The sequence below is a fragment of the Balaenoptera borealis genome (assembly GCF_965194805.1).
Source record: "Balaenoptera borealis genome assembly, chromosome: 12".
In the NCBI taxonomy this organism is placed as follows: Eukaryota; Metazoa; Chordata; class Mammalia; order Artiodactyla; family Balaenopteridae; genus Balaenoptera; species Balaenoptera borealis.
Window position 1 is genome coordinate 57399404 of NC_138869.1, and position 26282 is coordinate 57425685.

Sequence of the window (26282 nt, forward strand, 5' to 3'; positions counted from 1 at the left end):
TTATTGTTCACGCTGTGGGGGAAATGCCACCTCCATGGGGCAGTGTCTCCCAGCCAGGAGGGCAGCGTCTGGATACGAGAATTAGAACTTTGGTTGACAATACAGGGACTTGATTGGGATCAAGAGACAACGGCTCAGGATTGGTGGAAACAAGGCAAAGACTTTGAGACAAGGCATTTAACAAATTTTAGGGTGCACACTGTTATGTTGATGGCTTCCATTGAAGAGCTGATGGATATTTCAGGAAGTTTCTGTAAGGAGCCGGCAAGCCATTTCTGGGGTGGGGAGTCTGGAATTTTTAAGTAATGCTAATGAGGGTAGTTGAATAGTAAATCTGTGTTAATGGAGATAGTAAGCTCTGTGTGTGTGTGTGTGTGTGAGACAGAGAGAGAGAGAGAGAGAGAGAGAGAGAGAGAGAGAAAAGTGTTAGTTTTAGTTAGTTAGCTAGTTAGTTAGTTTTGGTTCTAAGGTCTTTGAAGCCTGAGTTAGCCAAGGACTGATCCCTGACCCAGACAGGAGACTTAGAAGGGGCTCTGGAATTCCAGCAGGCTGAGGACAAATGTCAAACCAAGGCCACCTTGAAGTTGGCATCGAATTGTTTGTTCTCCTTCCAGGCAAGAGGGATTGAGTTACTGAAGGTCTGGGGGAGTCTGTGAGCCCAGAAGGCTTGGCCAAGCAAGGCTGGCAGCCCTGGTGACATTAGGATAAGAAATCGGAGCGTGACGCTGCTGCTTTGGTTACTGACGGATGGATGAGTGAGGAGCTGGTATTCGTGGATGTCTAGCCTGTCAGGACTGGACCTTTCCGGCGCCTCTCAAAACCTGCACCCAGCTTTGCAGGTCAGAACAGTCTGAGGCCATCAAGGCGAGAGCAAGTGTAGCCGCTGCCCCCTTGCTGCCCCCTCCTCAGTTCCCTCTTTAGCAGGATCTCATCTTGTTGAGCTGATGTCACTGGGTTTTGGTCTTTGCCTTCAGCTTTGGTTTCAGCTTCAGTGAAATAAAACCATAAAATCTGCAGCCACTGACTTTCTTAGCATTAACCTATGCTTTGATTTTGCAGTGCACATGCCGTTGTTTGTGCTATGAGAAGTGGACCATAGCATTTTTCCTTCCCTGTGAAGTTGGATTTGACCTAAAGGTAGACTATTTCACAACTTCAGAGTTGACATTCCCAGGGGGTGGATCTCTGAAATTTCACGGGGGTCCCATTTTGCACCTGTGTTAACAAGGTGGCGATACCCCTGATTTTAGAAGCCAAACGCCACAAGAAATGAAATGTGTGCTTTTTTTTTTTTTTTTTGGTTTTTAAACACCACACATGGTTGATGTTGTGCTTCAGAAGAAGTGTTTAGAGCTCTGACTTGAAACTTATGTAATTAGTGGTTCAAGCTGTTCAAAGGCTGGTGGCCGTCACTGGCCGTGCTTTGCCCTTGTGTTGAGGGTGTGGGAACCTTGCAGGGCAGAGGGAGCTGCTTTGAGACCTTGCTGTTGGTGTTTTTGTCGTGTACAGCTTTGCGACATCTTCTCATATGTGCCCTTCATTAAAATTAGATATGGAAACAGCTAAAACTTGTTCTTCCCAAGTCTGATGAAGGTTCTCCATCAGTGCCTCCCAGTGTGAGAAAAGTTAAAGCAGTGATAAGCGTGATATACAAGCGCTGAGGCTGGGAGTCCTGCGTTGCTTTCAGGGTTCGTTCAGTTTCTTTTGGAGCCTGATGATGCTAATAGGAAGTGAAGGTTGGCATCGATTGTGTGTTTAAAGACTAAAGTTCTGTTTTGCGTCACATGGAAAAGGGGAGAAAATGACTGTTGGCGTCTCCCGTGTGTCACGCGCTGTGCTAGGCTCGTTTTAGTGCTCAGTTGACCAAGAAAGATGCTGAAATCCATCCAGTGTCTGGTCCCTGGTGAGTCTGTAGCACAGGGTCACTCAGGGAGCGCTCTCAGCATTTTGAGCAGGAAAGTTCTGCCTTGACTTGTGGGGCATGTGGCAGCCCTGCCCCCTCCCACTCAGTGCCAGCCGTGCTGCAGTCATTGTAAACGTCAAATCCACCCACTGCGGGTTCAGACGTCCTTTGCTGGAGGCTGTCCTGCCTCTTGGCGCTGGCAACAGGCTCCGATAAACACTGTTGAATACATTCTAGAGAGCAGATACATGCCTTCCATCTCTGGGAACCTGCCTCTGTCGTAATAGGGTAGAAGATTCTGGAAGTCACTTTTGTGTTTTTATTACCTGAGATTTGCATATTTTATGCTTGTGAAATAACAAGTACTTATCCTATACTATATAATTGGAATACAGTTCTTCTTTTCGTTGATTAAAAAGGAGTATATTCCATAGTTAATGGCTTCATTTTACTCACCTTTTCTCTTAAGCATTATGGTATCGTCCATAATAGTCCAGAACATAATACATTTACATTCCATCATTATGTTTGCTTCTTCCCTTTCAACGCATCATTTTTCTAAGACAAGATTTTATGGTAGGAATTTACAGAAATGCTGACTACAACAAGTAGCTTGAAATCAACTTCTCCCTAAACGTTAGCAGTTCTACGTAGAGTTGACTGTCGAAGAATATAAAAACATTTTATCTTTTTCAATGTTAAATTTAACCATTTTCTTGGCAAACCTAAACTGATAACAGAGGTATTATTTTTACTGAATCTTCAGCCATGTTGTCCTAATAGACTATAATGATTTGTGTAGACTTTGTGTCATAAACAGACTCTCTTGAGCCCCAGTGAGAAAAAAGGGACCCTGGGGGTTCGTTCATTCTTTAAACAGATCCATCAGTGAACAGCACAGATAGAATAGTCCTTGCTTTCACACTAGTACAGATGAACATAAGAAATAAGTAAATTACAAGTTGGGTTGGAAGATGGTAAGTGCTATGGAGAAAAATAAGTTGGGAAGGAGCACAGGAGTGCCAGCCAGGGTTTTGGTTGGACATATGATTTTAAATTATGTGGTTCAGGAAGCTTTCCTGAGAAGGCAGCTCTTCAGCAAAGACCTGAAGGAGAAATGAATTCTTATTGAGCTCCTATTATGCCCCAGGTACTGTTTTAAGAGCCAGAATGGCTAGGTATAACCTCTGTAATCTGCAAAAAATAATTTACATGGCCAGAGGCTGGGCGTGTAATATGTTTAATGTTGAAATTTTTAAAAATCTTTTTGAAGTAATGGCACCGATTTTGGTAAGTAGGATTGCAATGGGGGAGCTTTTTTTTTTTTTTTTTTTTTTTTTTAAGGAGATGACTACACAGAGTGATAGGAAATAGCAGATATTTGCCTTCAAAAGAAAATAGAAAAATAAGCCCAAGCATGGGATGAGTTATGTGTCCAAGTCCAGCAGTCCTTACAGAAGTATTGCTTCTTCCCAGCTGGTGGCATCTTGATGGTAACAAGGATCCTCCTGGGATGACAGTGACAAAGCAGGAGCGATTGCTTCAAATTAAGGATGGCTTTTGTGAGGGATGCTTAAAGAACAGTGGACCGGAGTCCAGAGAACAGGAGTTGGTTCCTGCCTCTGATGCTGACCTGTGACCCTGTGACCTTGCGCAGGCTGCTTTAGCTCCCCCATGTATCAGCTCGACTGTTTGTTTGCCATGCAATTTATGCTCATCATCTTGCTTAGCGAGATAAGTTGTAAAACAGGAGGGGCATGAACTTCACAAGATCACCAGTGAAGTCCTTTTCTAGTTCTTCAATTCCTTTCTCCTTCCTTATTTGTCCAAGGAGACACTGCTTGTCTATAGCTTACGAACTGAAGCCAGGCCACAACACAGGGTTACTGGTTTGTCACAGCTTCAGCCATGGAGCAGGGCTGGCTCTAGAACTCCCAGTTTTTCTCCTCCTCCTGTCACCCTACACACGGTGTTAAGTAAGTCGTGGGCTCTTGTAGCATTTTGGGGTCGGAGTGGGTCGGCACTGGCTTCGGTCTGGTCTCACGCCCACAAATGCCAGCCCCAGATGTCACTTCTATTTCTTGAACTTCGAATAGGACTGCCAGGGAGTTAGGGATGGATTGCAGCTGGAAGGAAAGCATGGAATTAACCTTGCTCTGAGGCAAAGCCACCCGCTTCCACTGTCTCAGATAACCTTCCGTGGTCCAAGGACCTTAAAGTTGGTCACAAGACTTCTATACTTTTAGTATATTTATTATTACCTTCCGAAGATCTGTAAACTGATACACCCAGGTGGCCCCGATGGTCCCTTTCAGCTCTAAAGTTCTAAAACCCTCTTGTGATCAGAGCTCTAGAGGCGTGCCTTTGCGTGGATGGACCCAGGTAGATTTCACCCAGGCCTGCATCATCCCAGGAGGGATGTGCGCCAAGCACCCTCCGAGCTGTCTCCCACGCTGCTGGCATTCTGGGTGGTGATGCCGTCTCTCACCACTTTCCCCGCACTTTCATCCACGCCGGTGGTTTAAGTGCTGGCTCCCCGCCTGTGGAAGAGAGGACTTCGACCCTCACCTCCTTGCTGTCTTCCCGTTCCGCAGATGATGACGCAGGTGGAGGGACAGCAGAAGAACCTGGTGCATGCCATCGAGTCTCTGCCGGGGTCCGGGCCCCTCACTGCCTTGGACCAGGACCTGCTGCTCCTGAAAGCTACCTCTGCTGCCACCCTCAGCTGCCTTGGGGAGTGCCTGAGCCTGCTCCAGCAGAGCCTGCACCAAGCCGGCCAGCCCAGCCACAGGCCCGGGGCCTCGGGTAAGACCTCCGGGGGCCTGCCCGGGGCTGCAAGTGCGCGCTGTCCGATGTACGCATGCGTGTGTCTGTCTGCCATCGCCTTCCTCCTTTAAATCCATCCATCTCGCCTTTTATCCGAGCGCTTCTCCATTTACCCCTTCTTCCTTCCCCACCTCGCTTGGGCTATATTTTTATTTCTGTTTTACCCATTAGCAGTTGCCATCCTATGCACAATTTAACGTGTTTCCATGAATACTCTGAAGCTACTTTGAGACGTGCTGGCGCCCCGTTCTCCATTGCATTCCGTTTGTGAATTTTGCACTCAGTGTTGTGTTTGCAAGACTTATTGCTATGCGCCTCTAGTCCGCTGTTTCTAACTGTGCCTGTGGAGTGCGTCCCCCAACACTTGGCTCCACACCTTCTCCTGATGGACACCCGCCTTACCTCCTGCTCTCTGGTCACCCGCCCTCACCGCCCCCCTTTCCTGTCCCCTCAGGGCCCGGTGTGAGAATTTCTCTGGAATACATAGCAGAAGCATTTCCAGTTCTTTACCAAGAAGCTAGAGATAATAATAACCCCCCTTAAGATGCTCCAATCCTTTTGAAGTGTTTAATCAATAAGCAGATAGAAAGATATTAGGGAAGATTAAATTAAATGATAAAGGTAAAAATGGCTTGAGATTGGTCATGTCATATAGAATTGTAAAGTATTAGAATTAAGAGACGAATTGAAGCCTCATGGAGCTTTGTTGCCCAGGGTTCAATTAATTAATGAGAAATGAGGTAGTTCAGGTGATGGAAAGTATAGCTGGGTTATGACAGTCTGTATTTCACGTTTCCCGCAAGTCCCCTCTGCCTCCCTCTTTCACCAAGGTTAAAACGGGGATGTTGGTTTCCTACAGTAAACCGTATAAGGGTAATTCGGGTTTCTTTCTGTAATACCCACCATCATGTACTAAGCTCTGATTCTGTCAGCATTTGGCTTTTGCTACACATTTTCTGAAATCTTCACCAAGTAGATATTATTATGCCCATCATGTGAGTGAGATGCTGGCTCAGAGGGGTTAAATGACCTGCCCGAGGCCACCCAGCTACAGCAGAGCCACGTCCAGAGGTGGGATCTTCCCACTGTGGCAGGTGCCTGGGGTCCTTTGTTCAGTCCAGAATGGAACACCCAGCGGACTCTGGGTCCCCCAAACTGGGGCCAGGGACACTGTCCTGCTCACATCATAATTTTCTCAGGGCAGGTCTATCTTCTTTTTCTTTACTTTTTTTTGGAAATAATTTGAGACGTCTAGAAAAGTAACAAGCATAGTATGAAAAATCCTCATATCTCCAAATACTCTGAATGCCAACATTTTTTGACATTTGCTTCATTATCTTCTGTCTGTATATATAAGCCTATTATAATATTCTAACCACTTAGGAGTAAGTTGCAGACTTGATATATATCTTTACTCTTATATATACCTCAGTGTAAATTTCATTAAAAGAAAAAAAAAAAAAGGACACTCTCATACGTAATAACAGCGCAGTGGTCAAAATCAGTAAATTAACATGAATACAATCCTCTTCCTAATCTGCAGGCCTTACTAAATTTTGCTGATGGCTCCACCAATGTCCTCTGTAACAAAAGGAAAAACATTCAGGTACAGGATACAGGCTGGGAGGGGCATGTGTGTCGAGGCATGGAGTGAAGGCACCCAATCTGCTTTTCTCCTTCTTCCTTCTCCACTTGAAAAATGGGACTCTGATGCTGGGACTCCCTGACTTTTCCTGATCTGGATGGAGCCTCGGTGAGTGCGTTGGGGCTTGGGTACAAATCAGTGTTAGACCGGATGCTTCTCAAGATTCCTAGGATCCCTTTCACACCAGATTGTGTGTCCAGCCTCTGCGACCGAACAGGCTCATTCCGAGAATGAGTGGATAGAAGCTTGACCCATTTTCTTGTTCCTAAAATTCATCCCTTACATCTTTCTTCAGGGTGGCTTTCTAGCAAATTTCTGATTTTTGTTCCTGATTTTCATTGTGTCTCTGGGGTTTTTAAGGGCCTGGAGGGACAAAGCTCGAGGTGGAATTTCAGATGTGGTGACAGGTTGAAATGAGGACTATTGGGGTGTGGGGAGGGGGAGACCGAGCAGTGTCGCGGACACTATGCCACCCACCATGCTGCCTTCTGCAACTCTTCCCTGTCCCACCCCTGGCCTGGCCCCGTTTGTCCATCCTCCCTTCCTTTTAACCATTTTTTTTTTTTAACATCTTTATTGGAGTATAACTGCTTTACAATGGTGTGTTAGTTTCTGCTTTATAACAAAGTGAATCAGCTATACATATACATATATCTCCATATCTCCTCCGTCTTGCGTCTCCCTCCCACCCTCCCTATCCTACCTCTCTAGGTGGTCACAAAGCACCGAGCTGATCTCTGTGTGTTTTTAGCCATTTTTACCAAAGAACTTGGCTGAAGGTTGGAGAATAGAGCAGGAAGCATCATAAGAGTTATTTTGTTTCTTTGTCTTCTTAACCCTTTCCAAAGTTACATTCCATGTAACACAGCCCCTTAGGTTTTAAAACATTCTGCATGTGTCTTTTAAATCTGTGCCACATGCAGTGGTTAAGAATCCACTTGCCAATGCAGGAAACACGGGTTCGATCCCTGGTCCGGAAAGATCCCACATGCCATGGAGCAACTAAGCCCGTGTGCCACAACTACTGAGCCTGCACTCTAGAGCCTGCGAGCCACAACTACTGAGCCCACGTGCCACAACTACTGAAGCCCACGTGCCTAAAGCCCGTTCTCCGTGACAAAGAGAAGCCACCCCAGTGAGAGGCCTGTGCACCGCAAGGAAGAGTAGCCCCCACTAGCCACAACTAGAGAAAAGCCCGTGCACAGCAACAAAGACCCAACGCAGCAAAAAAAAATTAAAAATAAATAAATAAATAAATCTGTGCCACACATTTGGGGGAAAAAATGGAATTACTTCCTGCATCCAAAGCATCACAGTTGCCTGCAGTTACAATGGATTTCCAGACTCTCAAGCTAGCAGAATAAGAGAATCTGGCAACCCTGGGAGTGTCACCACAAAATGTGTTTGTTTAGAATCTCAGGGCTCTTGAGGTTGATAGTGACTGTAGCAGACTGACTCCCGCTGATAAAAACATAATGGTTATATCCAAGGAGTGCCAGGCTGGGTTGATGGAAATCAAAATCTCATTAAAGCCAACCTCTGTCAGGGTTTCCTCTAGATGTTCAAGGGGCCTGGGGCGGGGCGTGCAGATCCCCTAGCACAGCTGGTATCCATGGGAATTGTTCTTGAAGTTTCTATGCTTTCTGACCCCTGCACTGATTTTTTTTCCTTCTGCCCCTCTTCAGAATCAAAAATTAATTTGTGGTCTTGCAGCACTTCATCTTCTGTAGCCTCTCATTGCATCTTCTGGGGAATGTGTTGGCTCTGGAGCCTTTGTCTGCAAATGTTGCTCCCTGATCCTGATTTCATTTCAAACACGCAGAGCAACTGGACCAAGGTCCAGAATTACTTGAGTCTTCACCTGCTCCCACCTACGCATTTCAGGCTCTGGGCCTGTCTCTGATGTTACCTCTAAGATATGCAGGACTGAAATGCTTCATTTAACTTCTGTTTATGAAGAGGTTTGTAGCTAAAATTAATAAAGTAACTTGGCTTTTTGGTCAAGGCTTGTGTTACGCAGCTCTCCTCTGTCCTGGTGACTAGATCTCCTCCAACATCTTGATGGAGGCAGTTGATTGATGGGGTGGGGCAGGTGGGCATCTGGTTTCCTGAGTCTAGATGTGCGCCTCTGATTTTACGTGGAGAGGCAGGCAGGGCTGCTCCAGAGATGGCTGGGCTGCTTGGGAATCTGGGCTTGAGGGGGGTTCCGGAACCTTAAAGTGGTCCTGGGGGCAGAGTAGTCTGCTGCCTGTGCTTCTGCGTAGTTCCTCGCTTGCACCCTTGATGCGGGGAACTTGCTTCAAAGTCAGTGCAGGCACCTGTGACCAGACCAGCATGTTCTAGTGCGAGGTCAGAGCTGGGTACCAACGAATGGTGGGTGCAGGGCACGTTGGGAGAGAACACTGGGGTCAGAGCTGCTGGAGCGAGGATGGTAGAGCCTCAGGGAATAGCTGGATGATGCCCGTGCCCTTGGACATAAGTCAGGGCCAGAGATCAAAACAAGTGTAATTGAAGAGAGGGGAACCGGAGCGGAATTTAATATGTGCTTCTTAACTTGCGCTTCCAATAACTTTTTCATTCTCTTTTAAGATTTGTGGGAATTGTCAGTTAATAAGCCAGTTGCATTGGTTCCTCCTATTTTGGGGTTTGGCCAAAAGGGTCAAATAGGTGACACTATTTTTATAGGTACTCTTCTTGGCTTTTCTGCCCCGTTGCCTTCTTCCTTCTGCTTAGCTTCGCTTTTTTCCAGAAACAGCTTCAGATTCTCAACCTTCATCCCTTTTCCCCACTCAGAGATTCTCTTTGCTTTTCTCTGTCTCTTATACCTTCTTTCTCAAGACCTGCTGCTTCTGGTGAAAGTGAGTCCCACGTAAGTCACCCTCCTTTATTTTGTGATTAAAAGCCAAGATAGAAATGTGACGACAATTCCTTCAGTAAACAGCATATGGAGAAAATGGAAAAGCTAGCATTGCAGAATATTTCAGATGGTAGATTTTTTGTTTTTACAACTGTATAAACAGATTGTTTGAGTGGCAGCTCCTCCGTAAAGAAAGCAGTTAGATCCTAACATCCCAGCTTTTCATCATAAATATGCCTTATGTTTTTCCCACGTTTGTAAATGTCAGTCTTATTCCATTTGGGAAAAACTCTCTCAGGTTGACTGAACCTGGGAGGCGTGAATTCACTGTGTTACAGGAAGAGGCAGGGACCTACCAGGGACCTTCTCCTGTCACTGGCCTCTGAGCAGAGGTGTCACAGCCCTGGCACGGGCACTGCAACTCCCAGCACTCAAGCAGGGTGTAAACCGAGGCCAAGGACAGAGTAAGACAGTTCCATGGTCAAACAAACCTTAAAGCCCACAGATAAATCTTCTGTAGCTTTCTTTCTGCTTCTGGTTGCTTCAAGGAACCAGAAGCTCTTTTTTCCCTTCTTCCTGGCATTCTTCTATCTACTTAGGCATGTTGTGTGAGGAGATGCAGGCGTGTGTCAAAGCCTGGTTTAAGGACTGGGTTTGCCATTTGGTGGACATCCCATCCTTTGTCTTCCTCCTCTCTTCTGTTGGATCATCTTTGATGGTCTCCTGCTCACAAAGGTTAAGGTGGACCAGAAAGTGAAAGGTAATTAACATGCAGCTACCTGATTGGCCACCAGTCAGCAGCCACATGGTAATATTTGATTGCAGTCTTCTTTGCATTTGTACTTGCTGGTATGTTTGTGATCTTCTTTCTCCTTTAGATCTTCTGAGTCACTTTCTATAAGTGAGCCATATTTTCTCACCTGTCAAACACATCAACAGTAACACACACCATTAGCCTTTGTGCCACTAAGAAAAAGCTGCCAATTAAACTATGACACGCCATTGAGTGTAAGATGAACTCCAGCTTCAGGGTTGTTAAAATGTGAAAATTGGTGTGTCTTCCAATTAATGAAATATGGTTTAGACTTGCATTTTGTTTTATGACACAATCTTGAGAATCTATCTTTCAAAAGAATAACGCAGTCCATTTATTTTTTCCCTTACACCAGTAGTTGTTTTTCTGTTGGTCTCTGTTACACTTTTTTAAAAAAAAATAAATTTATTTATTTATTTTTGGCTGCGTTGGGTCTTTCTCTATTTGTGGTGAGTGGGGGCTACTCTTCGTTGTGGTGCGTGTGCTTCTCATTGCGGTGTCTTCTCTTGTTGCAGAGCACGGGCTCTAGGCATGCAGGCTTCAGGAGTTGTGGAGAGCGGGCTTCAGTAGTTGTGGAGAGCGGGCTTAGTTGCTCCGCGGCATGTGGGATCTTCCCAGACCAGGGCTCGAACACGTGTCCTCTGCATTGGCAGGCGGATTCTTAACCAGTGTGCCACCAGGGAAGTCCCTCTGTTATGCTTTTTGTTTTCATGTTTCTATGCTGCTTTTCTTGTTTCCTCTTATTTCGCTACACAGATTGTATTCCCTTTTCTTTAGTGTTTTGGGAAAAAATATGTACATAAATTCTAGTAGTAGTTACATTGCATTCTTCATAAGCATTCTTTAACTTGTATTTTTCTAATCATCAAAATCAAGAATGACACTGTGTCTTCACTCTCTCCTTTAGTGCTGAAGACTTAGAATACTTTAATTTCCTTTGTTTCTCAGATAGACTTCCCAATTTTGGGTAATATAATATGGAGGCTATTGTTATTAGTATTTAAATATTAATTTAATACTTAATAATGTGGGATAATGATTAAATCTCTTTAAAAGAATTTTAACTTCATAGTTGTGTAATCACATTTATAACAAGTATTTAAATTCAGTTCTAGGACTGGGACAGGATGAAATGAAGTGAGGCACCCAGCGTGAGCACACATTTAAGGGTGCCAAAGTAATTAAGGTAAATGCTGTTTTAATGCAATATTTTTAAACCAAAATTAATGCAAAAAATCCAGGATGAACAAAATATCAAAACCTTAAATAAAAACAGGACTTGACAGTGTGAGGCAGGTGAGACTGAGTCCTTTAAGACATTTTTTGTTTTGACATTAATTTTGATTTAAAAAATATTGCGTGCACATGTCATTTATCTTGACTACTGAGTGTTTTGGTGCCTCTCTAAATCTTACCCCTAGGCAAGTGTCTTTTTACCTCCCCTGAGTCCCAGCCTTGCTCAGCTCTATGTTCAACTGGGTTATTGCTCACTGCCAATCCTTTTATACAATTTCTCCAGTCTTGAGTTCTTAATTCTGCTTCTTTTCTTCATGTATTGAGATATGTCCTCAAGTCATTTTTTTCCCTAGAAGGTAGAATATTTTCTGAGTCTCTGCAGCGCTGCTCAGAAGGCATACAGTGTAGAGTTTAAGAGTCTGGGCTCTGGAGCCAGGTGGCCTGGGTTTTCATCTCCCTTCTACCCCTGACACTTACTGGCTCTTGTGCCTTTTTGTTTCTTTACCTGTCAAGTGGACATAATAATAGGACCTACCCATGGGTCGTCATTAGGATTAGATGAGTTAGCGCACGTAAATTTTATATGGTAGTCCTTGGCACCTAGCAAAAGCTCAATAAATGCTGACTCTTTCTGGCAGAGGAAAGATAATTTGTCTGAAGATAAGCATTATCCCCCCAGCCCCGCACCCACCTTCAAATCTGTAGACTTTTATTTGCATTATTCTCTTCATCTATTCACCTTCTGGTGTTTAGTGTTGCAGCAAAATCCAAGACTAGCTTGATTTCTTTTTTCCTTTAAGGCAGGTCTAACTTTTCTGCCTAAATGCTTGGAAAATTTTTCTCATGATTTTTTTTTTTAATTAAAAAATGTTGCCAAACTTCATGAGCCAGGCAGTCATTATACTACTCTAGTTTTGTATGTGTTTGAAATTTCAGTGAGAAAAAGCCTAAGAAAATATAGCCAAGCTGTGTCTAGATGTGAGTCTTTTCCCCTTGGTTTTGCTGGACTGAGGTGGGCTGTGTTCAGCAGAACCCAAAGCGCTCTCTTCCGCTCGGGCTGTGTTTCTTTACTTCTGTCACTGTTTATTGTTTCTGTTCCACTGATCTGATCTCTTTACTTTAGGGTCTCTGTTGTGTATCTTCTGTCTTATGTTCTGTCTCATTGCTGGTCTTGTGCCCTTTGCAGCTGCTCACTGGTAGAACTTCATTTTCTTGACACACTACTTACTCGACTTTCTACATTGTTGATTCTACTTTTTCCTCGTTTCAGTATTAACCTTAATTCTGCTAATGTTGACTTTGTTTCCTTATAATAATTCCTTTCTGCCTCTATCTCCTTCTTCACCTCAGCCCATTTTCTTCTTCTGGCTCTCTGTTCTTGTTTCATAGCAGCTACTTATTTTGTATTGTTGCGAGGATACACCTCTCCTGATGTTTTCTCTGACACCTTATGTTAGAAATTTCAGAGATATATTGTTCCTATAAGCCTTCTGAGGATACTGTTTCTTTTCCCAAGCACTATATGGGCCTTTTTTTTTTTTTTTTTTTTTTTAACTAGTGAAAACTTTTATATTTAAAATTAGCCAGCTGGACTCAGTTTAGATGATCCCAGTTTTGTTGGCAACATCCAAAGCATCATAGTCAGGAGCCAGTTGAACATATGCCTTCTTCTCTCCATCAGGCCTGATCAGGGTGTTCACCTTAGCCACCTCAGTGTCATAGAGCTTCTTCACAGACTATTTAATCTGGTGCTTGTTGGCCTTGGCATCCACAGTGAACACCAGTGTGTTGTTGTCTTCTGTTTTCTTCATGGCTGACTCGGTGGTGAGGGGGAACTTGATGATGGCATAGTGGTCAAGCTTGTGTCTCCTAAGGGCGCCCTTCCGAGGATATTTGGGCTGCCTCCTGAGCTGTAGTGTTTTGGGCCATTGGAAGGTGGGTGACATCCGGATCTTTTTTTTTTGTGGCCGTGGACACCTTTCAACACTGCTTTCTTGGCCTTCAAAGCCTTTGCTTTGGCTTTGGCTTTGGGAGGGGCAGGGGTTGAGAGAAGGAAAGAAAATGAGGGTGTGGGGGCGCTCACTACTGGTCTTGAGGCTGGAAGTGATTGATTTATACACTCGTTTTCATTCACTCTATATTAGAATTTTCCTCCTTTATCCTCACATGAGGCAGCTCTATCCAGACTCCCAAACCAGTGGCTGGTGATTAGAGCAGCTGGACTGGTCTGAGGTGGTCTTCTCTCCTGTCCTCCCTCACTGGTTCTTTGATGCTCTGAATCCATAGAATGTACAGAAAACTGCATTTCCCAGCATGCATTGCTACCCCCACCCTTCCTGTCCTGGTCTTTGTCTCAGGATGCTGTGTATCACAAGCAGGCCAGACTCTACTTCCTGCCCTGTTGTCTGTCTCCTGGTTATCATCTCTGAATGATGGTATGGAGGGGAGGGAGGGACAGAGTTAAGGTGTGGGAGTAATGGACGGAACATTGTCCTGATTGCCTAGGAGAGCAGATTTCATTTTTTCCCCTAGTGCTTTTTTAAGTTTTCCTAATTATTCCAGAGGACATTTACTACTTGTATAATAAAATAAAATGAAAAGAAAGTAGTACCCCTGTATTTATGAGACAGCTGCCCAGTATTTAAGATCTGAATCCAACTTCAGGTCTCTGAGCAGGAGTTGGTCAACAGGACAGGTAAGAAGTATCTTTCCACCTTTCTTAGGGAAGATTCTGGATCTTGGAACCCTGGGTTGGTTTTCTTAGTCCAACCCCATCCACCTTATTATTTATGGGGATTCTTCATAAGCCTGTCCTTACCTCATCCTTCAGCCTTTGATTTTAGTGTTGTGAGTTTCTAACTTTTTAAAAATGACATCAAGGACTGATATATGGATGCCCTTTTGCCACTAAAACAAAAACGTTGTGGTAAAAATACAAATAAAAAAAATTTGGATTGGTTCGAGACGGCGGAGTAGAAGGATGTGCTCTCACTCCCTCTTGCGAGAACACTGGAATCACAACTAACTGCTGAACAATCATCGACAGGAAGACACTGGAACTCACCAAAAAAGATACCCCACATCCAAAGACAAAGGAGAAGCCACAATGAGATGGTAGGAGGGGCGCAATCACAATAAAATCAAATCCCATAACTGCTGGGTGGGTGACTCACAAACTGGAGAACACGTATACCACAGAAGTCCACCCACTGGATTGAAGGTTCTGAGCCCCACGTCAGGCTTCTGAACCAGGGGGTCCAGCAACGGGAGGAGGAATTCCTAGAGAATCAGACTTTGAAGGCTAGCAGGATTTGATTGCAGAACTTCGACAGGACTGGGGGAAAGAGAGACTCCACTCTTGGAGGGCACACACAAAGTAGTGTGTGCATCGGGACCCAGGGGAAGGAGCAGTGACTCCATAGAGACTGAACCAGACCTACCTGCTAGTGTTGGAGGGTCTCCTGCAGAGGCGGGGGGTGGCTCTGTCTCACCATGAGGACAAGGACACTGGCAGCAGAAGTTCTGGGAAGTACTCCTTAGCGTGAGCCCTCCCAGAGTCCACCATTAGCCCCACCAAAGAGCCCGGGTAGGCTCCAGTGTTGGGTCGCCTCAGGCCAAACAACCAACAGGGAGGGGATCCACCCCACCCATCAGCAGACAAGTGGATTAAACTTTTACTGAGCTCTGCCCACCAGAGCAACAGCCAGCTCTACCCACCACCAGTCCCTCCCATCAGGAAACTTGCACAAGCATCTTAGATAGCCTCATCCACCAGAGGGCAGACAGCAGAAGCAAGAAGAACTACAGTCCTGCAGCCTGTGGAACAAAAACCACATTCGCAGAAAGATAGACAACATGAAAAGTCAGAGGGCTATGTACCAGATGAAGGAACAAGATAAAACCCCAGAAAAACAACTAAATGAAGTGGGGATAGGCAACCTTCCAGAAAAAGGATTCAGAATAATAATAGTGAAGATGATCCAGGACCTCGGAAAAAGAATGGAGGCAAAGATCGAGAAGATGCAAGAAATGTTTCACAAAGATCTAGAAGAACTAAAGAACGAACAAACAGAGATGAACAATACAATAACTGAAATGAAAAATACACTAGAAGGAATCAATAGCAGAATAACTGAGACAGAAGAACGGATAAGTGACCTGGAAGACAGAATGGTGGAATTCACTGCTGCGGAACAGAATAAAGAAAAAAGAATGAAAAGAAATGAAGACAGCCTAAGAGACATCTGCGACAACATTAAACACAACAACATTCGCATTATAGGGGTCCCAGAAGGAGAAGAGAGAGAGAAAGGACCTGAGAAAATATTTGAAGAGATTATAGTCGAAAACTTCCCTAACATGGGAAAGGAAATAGCCACCAAAGTACAGGAAGTGCAGAGAGTCCCATACAGGATAAACCCAAGGAGAAACACACCGAGACACATAGTAATCAAATTGGCAAAAATTAAAGACAAAGAAAAATTATTGAAAGCAGCAAGAGAAAGTACTTAAAGTGATGAAAGGGAAGAACTTACAACCAAGATTACTCTACCCGGCAAGGATCTCATTCAGATTAGATGGAGAAATCAAAAGCTTTACAGACAAGCAAAAGCTAAGAGAATTCAGCACCACCAAACCAGGTCTACAACAAATGCTAAAGGAACTTCTCTAGGTGGGAAACACAAGAGAAGAAAAGGACCTACAAAAACAAACCCCAAACAGTTAAGAAAATGGTAATAGGAACATACATATTGATAATTACCTTAAATGTGAATGGGTTAAATGCTCCAACCAAAAGACACAGGCTTGCTGAGTGGATACAAAAACAAGACCCATATATATGCTGTCTACAAGAGACCCACTTCAGACCTAGGGACACATCAGACTGAAAGTGAGGGGATGGAAAAAGATATTCCATGCAATTGGAAATCAAAAGAAAGCTGGAGTAGCAATACTCATAGCAGATAAAATAGACTTTAAAATAAGTAATGTTATAAGAGACAAGGAAGGACACTGCATAATGATCAAGGGATCAATCCAAGAAGAAGATATAACAATTATAAATACATATGCACCCAACATAGGAGCACCTCAATACATAAGGCAACTGCTAACAGCTGTAAAAGAGGAAATCGACAGTAACACAATCATAGTAGGGGATTTTAACACCTCATTTACACCAATGGGCAGATCATCCAAACAGAAAATTAATAAGGAAACACAAGCTTTAAATGACACAATAGACCAGATAGATTTAATTGATATTTATAGGACATTCCATCCAAAAATAGCAGATTACACTTTCTTCTCAAGTGTGCATGGAACATTCTCTAGGATAGCTCACATCTTGGGTCACGAATCAAGCCTCAGTAAATTTAAGAAAATTGAAATCATATCAAGCATCTTTTCTGACCACAACGCTATGAGATTAGAAATCAATAACAAGGAAAAAAATGTAAAAACCACAAACACATGGAGGCTAAACAATACGTTACTGAATAACCAAGAGATCATTGAGGAAATCAAAGAGGAAATCAAAAAATACCTAGACACAAATGACAATGAAAACACGACCATCCAAAACCTATGGGATGCAGCAAAAGCAGTTCTAAGAGGGAAGTTTATAGCTATACAAGCCTAACTCAAAAACAAGAAAAATCTCAAATAAACAATCTAACCTTACACCTAAAGGAGCTAGAGAAAAAAGAACAAACAAAACCCAAAGTTAGCAGAAGGAAAGAAGTCATAAAGATCAGAGCAGAAATAAATGAAATAGAAACAATACAACAATAGCAAAGATCAATAAAACGAAAAGCTGGTTCTTTGAGGAGGTAAACAAAATTGAAAAACCGTTAGCCAGACTCATCAAGAAAAAGAGGGAGAGGACTCAAATCAATAAAATTAGAAATGAAAAAGGAGAAGTTACAGTGGACACCGCAGAAATACAAAGCATCATAAGGGACTACTACAAGCAACTATATGCCAATAAAATGGACAACCTGGAAGAAATGGACAAATCCTTAGAAAGGTATAACCTTCCAAGACTGAACCAGGAAGAAATAGAAAAAATGAACAGACGAATCACAAGTAATGAAATTGAAACTGTGATTAAAAATTTTCCAACAAACAAAATTCCAGGACCAGATGGCTTCACAGGTGAATTCTATCAAACATTTAGAGAAGAGCTAACATGCATCCTTCTCAAACTCTTCCAAAAAATTGCAGAGGAAGGAACACTCCCAAACTCATTCTATGAGGCCACCATCACCCTGATACCAAAACCAGACAAAGATAGTACAAAAAAAGAAAATTACAGACCAATATCACTGATGAATATAGATGCAAAAATCCTCAACAAAATACTAGCAAACAGAATCCAACAACAAATGAAAAGGATCATACACCATGATCAAGTGGGATTTATCCCAGGGATGCAAGGATTCTTCAATATATGCAAAACAATCAATGTGATACACCATATTAACAACTTGAAGAAGAAAAACCATATGATCATCTCAATAGATGCAGAAAAAGCTTTTGACAAAATTCAAAACCCATTTATGATAAAGACTCTCCAGAAAATGAGCATAGAGGGAACCTACCTCAACATAATAAAGGCCATATATGACAAACCGACAGGAAACATCATTCTCAATGGTGAAAAACTGAAAGCATTTCCTCTAAGATCAGGAACAAGTCAAGGATGTCCACTCTCCCCACTATTATTCAACATAGTTTTGGAAGTCCCAGCCACGGCAATCAGAGAAGAAAAAGAAATAAAAGGAATACAAACTGGAAAAGAAGAGGTAAAACTGTCACTGTTTGCAGATGACATGATACAGATGACATCTGATAGGCAGATGACATAGAGAATCCTAAAGATGCCACCAGAAAACTACTAGAGCTAATCAATGAATTTGGTAAAGTTGCAGGATACAAAATAAATGCACAGAACTCTCTTGCATTCCTATACGCTAATGATGAAAAATCTGAAAGAGAAATTATGGAAACACTCCCATTTACCATTGCAACAAAAAGAATAAAATACCTAGGAATAAACCTAGCTAGGGAGACAAAAGACCTGTATGCAGAAAACTATAAGACACTGATGAAAGAAATTAAAGATGATACCAACAGATGGAGAGATATACCATGTTCTTGGATTGGAGGAATCAATATTGTGAAAATGACTATACTACCCAAAGCAATCTACAGATTCAGTGCAATCCCTATCAAATTACCAATGGCATTTTTTACAGAACTAGTGCAAAAAATCTTAAAATTTGTATGGAGACACAAAAGACCCCGAATAGCCAAAGCCGTCTTGAGGGAAAAAAACGGAGCTGGAGGAATCAGACTCCCTGACTTCAGACTGTACTACAAAGCTACAGTAATCAAGACAATATGGTACTGGCACAAAAACAGAAATATAGATCGGTGGAACAAGGTAGAAAGCCCAGAGATAAACCCACACACCTATGGTCAACTAGTCTATGACAAAGGAGGCAAGGATATACAATGGAGAAAGAATAGTCTCTTCAATAAGTGGTGCTGGGAAAACTGGACAGCTACATGTAAAAGAATGAAATTAGAACACTCCCTAACACCATACACAAAAATGAACTCAAAATGGATTCGAGACCTAAATGTAAGACCGGACACTATAAAACTCTTAGAGGAAAACATAGGAAGAACACTCTTTGACATAAATCACAGCAAGATCTTTTTTGATCGACCTCCTAGAGTGGTGGAAATAAAAACAAAAATAAACAAATGAGCCCTAATGAAACTTAAAAGCTTTTGCACAGCAAAGGAAACCATAAACAGGATGAAAAGACAGCCCTCAAAATGGGAGAAAATATTTGCAAACGAATCAACAAAGGATTAATCTCCAAAATATATAAACAGCTCATGCTGCTCAATATTAAAAAAACAAACAATCCAATCCAAAAATGGGCAGGGCTTCCCTGGTGGCGCAGTGGTTGAGAGTCTGCCTGCTAATGCAGGGGACATGGGTTCGAGCCCTGGTCTGGGAAGATCCCACATGCCGCGGAGCAACTGGGCCCGTGAGCCACAACTGCTGAGCCTGTGCGTCTGGAGCCTGTGCTCCACAATAAGAGAGGCCACGATAGTGAGAGGCCCACGCACCGCGATGAAGAGTGGCCCCCACTTGCTGCAGCTAGAGGAAGCCCTCGCACAGAAACGAAGTCCCAACACAGCCCCAAAAATAAATAAATAAATAATAATTAAAGGTGCTAAAAAATAAATAAATAAATGTATACAAAAATGGGCAGAAGACCTAAATAGACATTTCTCCAAAGAAGACATATAGATGGCCAAGAAGCACATGAAAAGCTGCTCAACATCACTAATTATTAGAGAAATGCAAATCAAAACTACAATGAAGTATCACCTCACACCAGTTAGAATGGGCATCATCAGAAAATCTACAAACAACAAATGCTGGAGAGGGTGTGGAGAAAAGGGAACCCTCTTGCACTGTTGGTGGGAACGTAAATTGATACAGCCACTATGGAACACAGTATGGAGGTTCCTTAAAAAACTAAAAATAGAATTACCATATGACCCAGCAATCCCACTACTGGGCACATACCCAGAGAAAACCATAAATCAGAAAGATACATGCACCCCAATGTTCATTGCAGCACTATTTACAATAGCCAGGTCATGGAAGCAACCTAAATGTCCATCAACAGACAAATGGATAAAGAAGATGTGGCACATATATACAATGGAATATTACTCAGCCATAAAAAGGAATGAAATTGGGTCATTTGTAGAGTCGTGGATGGATCTAGAGACTGTCATAGAGAGTGAAGTAAGTCAGAAAGAGAAAAACAAATATTGTATATTAACGCATATACGTGGAACCTAGAAAAATGGTATGGATGAACCAGTTTGCAGGGCAGAAATTGAGACACAGATGTAGAGAACAAATGTATGGACACCAAGGGGGGAAAGCAGCGGGGCGTGGAGGTGGTGGTGTGATGAATTGGGAGATTGGGATTGACATGTATACACTGATGTGTATAAAATGGATGACTAATAAGAACCGGCTGTATAAAAAAATAAATAAAATAAAATTCAAAAATTCAAAAAAAAAATTTGGCGTCCTAACCATTTTTAAGTATACAACTCAGTAGTGTTAAATTCATTCCTGTTATTGTACAACCAATCTCCAGAACCCTTTTCATCTTGTAAAACTAAACCTCTATACCCATTAAATAACTCTTCCCCCCACCTCCTTTGCCCCACTCTGTCCCCAGCCCTTCTCCACCATGGACATACACGCTTTTTGAAACATTCACTCTTCTTGAAATTGACCATCTCTGAAAAGTCTTAATGGTCATCCATTCATTCAGCACAGATTTAAGGAGCTCACACTCCTTGCCAGACCCTGTTCTAGGTCCTGGGGATACAGCAGTGAGCAAGGGCAGTATTGTCCCTGTTTTTAAGGAGCTAATATTCTAGGGAGAAGAGGAAGGCAGACAATAAACGAATGAACAGGATGAGTTCAGAGAGTGCTAAGAGCCGTAAGACAGTAAACCAACAGCTGGGACACGGGGTGCCTCTGGGGTGCTGCTTTGGCCAGCGAAGTCCCCCTGGGCCTCTTTGAGCGCGTGATGGTTGAGCCGACCCCTGGATTTACTCAGGAGATCTCCTCCCCCAGGTAGAGGAACTAGAGGATGGCAATCTGAGCGGGGAAACAGCACACACAAAGGCTCTCGTCCCTTGGAAGAATGGGGAAAAAAAACAAACAAACAGCCTCGCTTGAGCATCGTGAGCAGCCGGGAGAGAATGAGGAGATGCCAGGCAGCATCTGAGGTGCTGAAGGGCGGCTGAGTTCTAGTTCACGTGAGGTTGTCTGCACTTGAGCCCACCTTTCCTTCATCACTCACTCCTGCGCTCAGGCTGAGAACAGAAGCTCCAGATTCAGCTGAGTTTGAGGCCTATTCTTTTTCTAACGGCAGAATTGCTACAGGGTAAAGAAATCTACCTCTGATCACTCCTGTCCCCCTTAGCAAGCATATATACAACTATTCTGTAATAACCCATGACTCTTGGAAAGATCAGTATTAGAGTTAGAAAGTTTTTTTTTGTTGTTCCCAAGGGTTGAGGGAAAATTTTAAAAATGCTTTATAAGGAATTCCCTGGTGGTCCAGTGGTTAGGATTCTGCATGTTCACTGCTAAGGGCCTGGGTTCGATCCCTGGTTGGGAAACAGATCCCAAAAGCCGTGTGGCATGGCCAAACAAAAAAAAAAAAGAAAAAAGCTTTATTAACAGCAATATGGTAGCTAGAATGGCATGACCGCATCCATCCTCCATGCCCATGTCCGTCCCTGATGTGGCTTCCTGACTTCTGCCACCCGAATGGACTTCGGCCACATGTAATGGCCGATCACACGTGGTGTGATCACACTGCAGGCGTCTTTTCTCAGCTGTGGTCATCATGTCAATGGGCATTCAGACTGCATTTCGAGCAGCCCATACATGATACAATTTGACTTTTGTTTTTTATTGTAAATATTTATAAGTATTTTTGAAAAGTTAAAAAAAAATAAGAAAAACACCCTCAAGGAGATACGGCACATGCGAATTGTTTCTGTCCGAGGACAGGGAGAGACACAGCCTATGGTCATTACGCAGAAACTCGTTTATAAATAGGTGACCTGAATCTACACTTAAATCCACTGAATCAACTTAAATCCACTATGGTCCACTTAAAAAGGGACCCACTTCAAGTCGGGTTTCTTCAACAGCATGGTATGGCTATTTCTTGAGCTCTAAATGTTGGATTTGGAAAATACTTGGCATCATTCAGGTCTTTATTTCAGAAAGCATCCTGGGATGGCACGGGCCTAAGTCACACTCCACAGAGCAGCTGAAAAATGGGACACTTGGCTCTTTGCCATCGGCCAGCGCCAGCATAACCTGGGCCGTTTTACCCAACTCCGTGGAGGATGAACAAACCTGCCCGCCAGAGCCAGAGGTAAGCTCGCCAGCCTCTCTTCGCACCTTTCATGGCTTGTGTTAGCGCTTGTTCAGAAGTAGAGTAATTATGTTTGTAACTTGCTCATCGCTGGGTTTTAAGAGGAGACAAGTTATAAAATGGAAGCATCTCCCAGGGAGACAAAATCAGCTCCGTGCACGCCTGGCGCTCCTGTTCTTGTGCCTGGCAGCTGCCGTGGGCGAACTGTGAACCAACTGATGGGGAATCTCCTATTTTCATTGAAATGGGAGTCGTTTTCACGTCACGTGGGAGAAACTCCAGCACACCCACTAATGTGACGCCTCTTGACATGATGGGAGCGCTTACAATATATTCTGTCGCTCCCCTGAATATTGGCTTCTTTGTGTGGTTGTGCTAATAACATGAGCTCCCTCCTCCCATGCTCTATCCCCGCATGCTACACAACTGGGCCAGCCCAGGGGCAGTGGCCGGGACTCTTCTAGGTGTTGCACTAGCCCAGGTCCAGGAAGGAGCAGCCCTGCAGACCTTCGGGGCTAGCCAGGCCCCCACAGCCTCCCTGGACCCAGTCATCTGCCCGCGCAATCTCCGTGACTAACTGCGCCTCTAAGTGGCAGCTGGAGGGAAGCCAAACACAGCCTGCATTTTGTCAATTTCCCCAGGTGTCATGAGTGAATTTCTGTTTTTTTTCTTTCTTTGGATGCATGTGTCCTGTTGACATGATCTCGTGAACCGGGCTGGGACCTACTTTAACCATGTGTTAGAGGTGGTTCTTCATTTGAATTGAAGTCACTTTAGCCTGAAATTGTGGAGGAAAATCTATTTTGTAAGATTGCAAGCCCCAAGGCAGCTTCTTCAATCAAATGGTCTTGGTTATCCATTGAAATTTTTCTCCAAGCTTCACATGATTCTATTCTCCAAGGGCCACTTGAGGGCTCAGGTCTTCCAGAGGCAGGATCGGCCTGCCTGCAAGTATTTCATCAGTATCTGTAAGGTGACTTTGCAGGGTATGAAACGATAGGGGATGTGAGATTTTGAAAGGTATTTGCCTCTGCCTGTACACCGAGTTTCAGGGTGAAACACTTGCAGCTGACGTGTGGGTGCCTCGCAAGGTAAGTTGGCAACTGAGAAGATGTCGGAGCTTGCTGTCAGGTTGCTCTTTTGAGAGCCTCGGGTGGGGTCACGTTTGAGGAGGTCGTGCTTAGCTGCTAAGGGGTTGAGAATTCCAATCACTTCCATTCTGTTGGAAAAGAACCTTTGGGAGTTCACACCATAATACACATACCTAAATGTTGCTCTAGAAAGAAATGAAAAGAGAAGTTCTTAGATCTTTAGAAATAACTGTTTAGATCCTCATCCCCAGCAACATCACAGGGAAACCCTAACAGAGGCTGTCACCTAATAAGCTTTTTTTAAAAAAAATGATTATTTATTTACTTAAGTGTAGTTGATTTATAATGTTGTGTTAATTTGTACTGTACAGCAAAGTGATTTAGTTACACGTATATGTAATTATTAAATATTCTTTCCAATTATGGTTTATCACAGGATATTGAATATAGTTCCCTGTGCTCTACAGTAGGACCTTGTCGTTTATCCATTCTATAGATAATAGTTTGCATCTGCTAACCCCAACCTCCCACTCCATCCCTCCCCTAATCCCCCTCCCCCTTGGCAAGTACAAGTCTGTTCTCTATGTCTGTGAGTCTGTTTCTGTTTCATAGATAGGTTCATTTGTGTCATATTTTAGATTCCACATATAAGTGATATCATATGGTGTTTGTCTTTCTCTTTCTGATTTGCTTCACTTAGTATGATAGTCTCTAGTTGCATCCATGTTGCTGCAAATGGCATTATTTCGTTCCTTTTTATGGCTGAGTAGTATTCCATTGTATATATGTACCACATCTTCTTTATCCATTCATCTGTTGATGGACATTTAGGTTGCTTCCATGTCTTGGCTATTGTGAATAGTGGGGCTATGAACATAGAGGTGCATGTATTTTTTTGAATTAGAGTTGTGTCTGGATATATGCCCAGGATTGGGATTGCTGGTTCCTAGGGTAGCTCTAATTTTAGTTTTCTGAGGACCCTCCTTACTATTCCCAATAGTGGCTGCCCCGATTTACATTCCCACCAACAGTGTAGGAGGGTTCCCTTTTCTCCGTGCTCCCTCCAGCATTTATTGTTTGTAGTTTTTGATGATGGCCATTCTGACTGGTGTGAGGTGATACCTCATTGTAGTTTTAATTTGCGTTTCTCTAATAATTAGTGATGTTAAGCATCTTTTCACATGCCTATTGGCTGTCTGTATGTCTTTGGGGAAATGTCTACTTAGTAACCTGATAAGCTTATTATTAGGGCTGCTGATCTTCCCTATTCTGAGTCCTTCCTAGTGTATGTCTGCCTTTCCTGTGGGTGCTTTTTCTAACCCTGAAGTTTGAGAGGTCTGTTCTTTTAACATAAAATTATTGCCCACTTTGCTTTGCCAGTCAATAGCATTGGCAGAAGATAATATATCATTGTCCATACGAAATAACTAGCTCCCACGTTCAACTTTTAAAAAATATTTTGAAGGAGAAGAACTAGGGAGAGCTTTTAAGTTAGGAACAATCATTAATTTCTGATTGTCGTTTTTGCTCTTATTCCTTTTGTCAGAGTGATAGGAGATATTCTCTGGTCCTCCCTTGCAGCAGTGAGAGGCTTATGGGGTGTGATGCAGGTGTGAATGTTTTCTGAGAAGGAAGGATTAGAGCTCTTTTGCAAAGACGTCCTTCATTTTTTCCAGTGACAACTCTGGTAGATGATTCTCACAACCCAAACAGCTAGTGTTGGTTGGACACTATTTTTATTTTAGGCCATTGTGCTTTGTCACTTTTTTTTTTTTTTGTCGTAACAGTTGAAGAAGCTAGCCATAGCCACCCAATAGTTTTCTTGTCAGAAAAAGGAAAATGTTTCCATTGCCTCCCTTTTGTACAATTTGGAGAAATAACCCAAGAAGGAATGAAGTGAAATTCCTTATGAGAAGGTTTCTTATCCCTTTTGATGTGGAGAATGTAGTTACTATGTGAGTGATCATTGGGAGACTAGGAATTGTAGTTATTGTGGTACTTTAGCCAAATATTTTCTTCTGGCTTATTGTTTTGATCATATTAGGTCCTTAGGAGCATAAATTAGGGTATAAAAGGTACCATACTCCAATGTATATGTATTTTTTAATGCCATCAAGCAATTAACTCAATCCAATTCCCATCAGACGTAGACTGGGTATCCTACAATTCAACTCAATTCTGATACTGTCCACCTGGAAGGAGCGTCAGATCTCACAGGTGAAGGGCTCAGTCCTGCAAGACTGAGCGCCCCATCAACTTCAGACGCCAGTCACAGATCCAGGTTGTCACCTGTGCTTCTGACCAGCTGGCTGTGGATTGGAGGTTCCCATGTCCTCTTCCTCAGGCTTGATTAATTCGCTAGGGTGGCTCACAGAACTCAGAGAAACATCTACCAGTTTGTTACAAAAGGATGTAATTAGGAACAGAAGGAAGAGATGCATACAGCAAGCTCTGTGGGAAGGAGCTCGGAGCTTCCGTGCCCTCCTGCCCTCTCCGAGTGCACCACTCTTCCCACCAACTGTGAAGCTCTCTGAACCCTGTTCTTTAGGGTTTTTAAGGAGGCTTCATTACATAGGCATGATTGATTAAATTTTTGGCCACTGGTGATTTACCCTCCAGGCCCTCTCCCCTCCCCGGAGGTCAGGGGTAGGACTGAAAGCTCCAACCCTCTCATCAAGGGGTTGGCTCCACCTGCAGCCATTTCCCATCCTTAGGGGCTTTGCAAAGGTCACTCGTTAACATAATAAAAGACACTTTAAAGCTTTCATCTCTTTGGAAATTCCAAGGGTTTTAGGAACTCTGTGCTGGAAATAGGGACAAAAAAGCAAATATATATTTCTTACCATAAATCACAATGTTACACTCCCCTCCGCTGGTTCTGGCTTACCATAAAACAAC

The 26282-nt window shown here is 43.2% G+C and overlaps 1 protein-coding gene, 2 long non-coding RNA genes and 1 pseudogene across 7 annotated transcripts in view; 2 read left to right on the plus strand and 2 right to left on the minus strand.

Annotated features, from left to right (window-relative positions):
* LOC309608562 overlaps positions 1-26282 on the plus strand; it is a 733071-nt gene that overhangs the window by 325443 nt on the left and 381346 nt on the right. The window lies entirely within an intron of this gene.
* OSBPL10 (oxysterol binding protein like 10) overlaps positions 1-26282 on the plus strand; it is a 389819-nt gene that overhangs the window by 286314 nt on the left and 77223 nt on the right. For all 4 annotated transcript variants that reach the window (XM_082348482.1, XM_082348480.1, XM_082348479.1 and 1 more), the window contains 2 exons: positions 4498-4708; positions 22139-22293. In XM_082348482.1, the coding sequence (XP_082204608.1) occupies positions 4498-4708; positions 22139-22293 (366 nt within the window). The remainder of the gene's footprint in view (positions 1-4497; positions 4709-22138; positions 22294-26282) is intronic.
* Positions 1-26282, minus strand: part of LOC309608555 — a 239459-nt gene that overhangs the window by 171488 nt on the left and 41689 nt on the right. The gene's annotated exons all lie outside the window — the stretch shown is intronic.
* On the minus strand, positions 5176-14104 carry LOC309607352 (large ribosomal subunit protein uL23 pseudogene; annotated as a pseudogene). Its single transcript has 2 exons — positions 14100-14104; positions 5176-13416 (listed from the first exon to the last, which is right to left on the minus strand). The product of its transcript is annotated as a large ribosomal subunit protein uL23 pseudogene (transcript).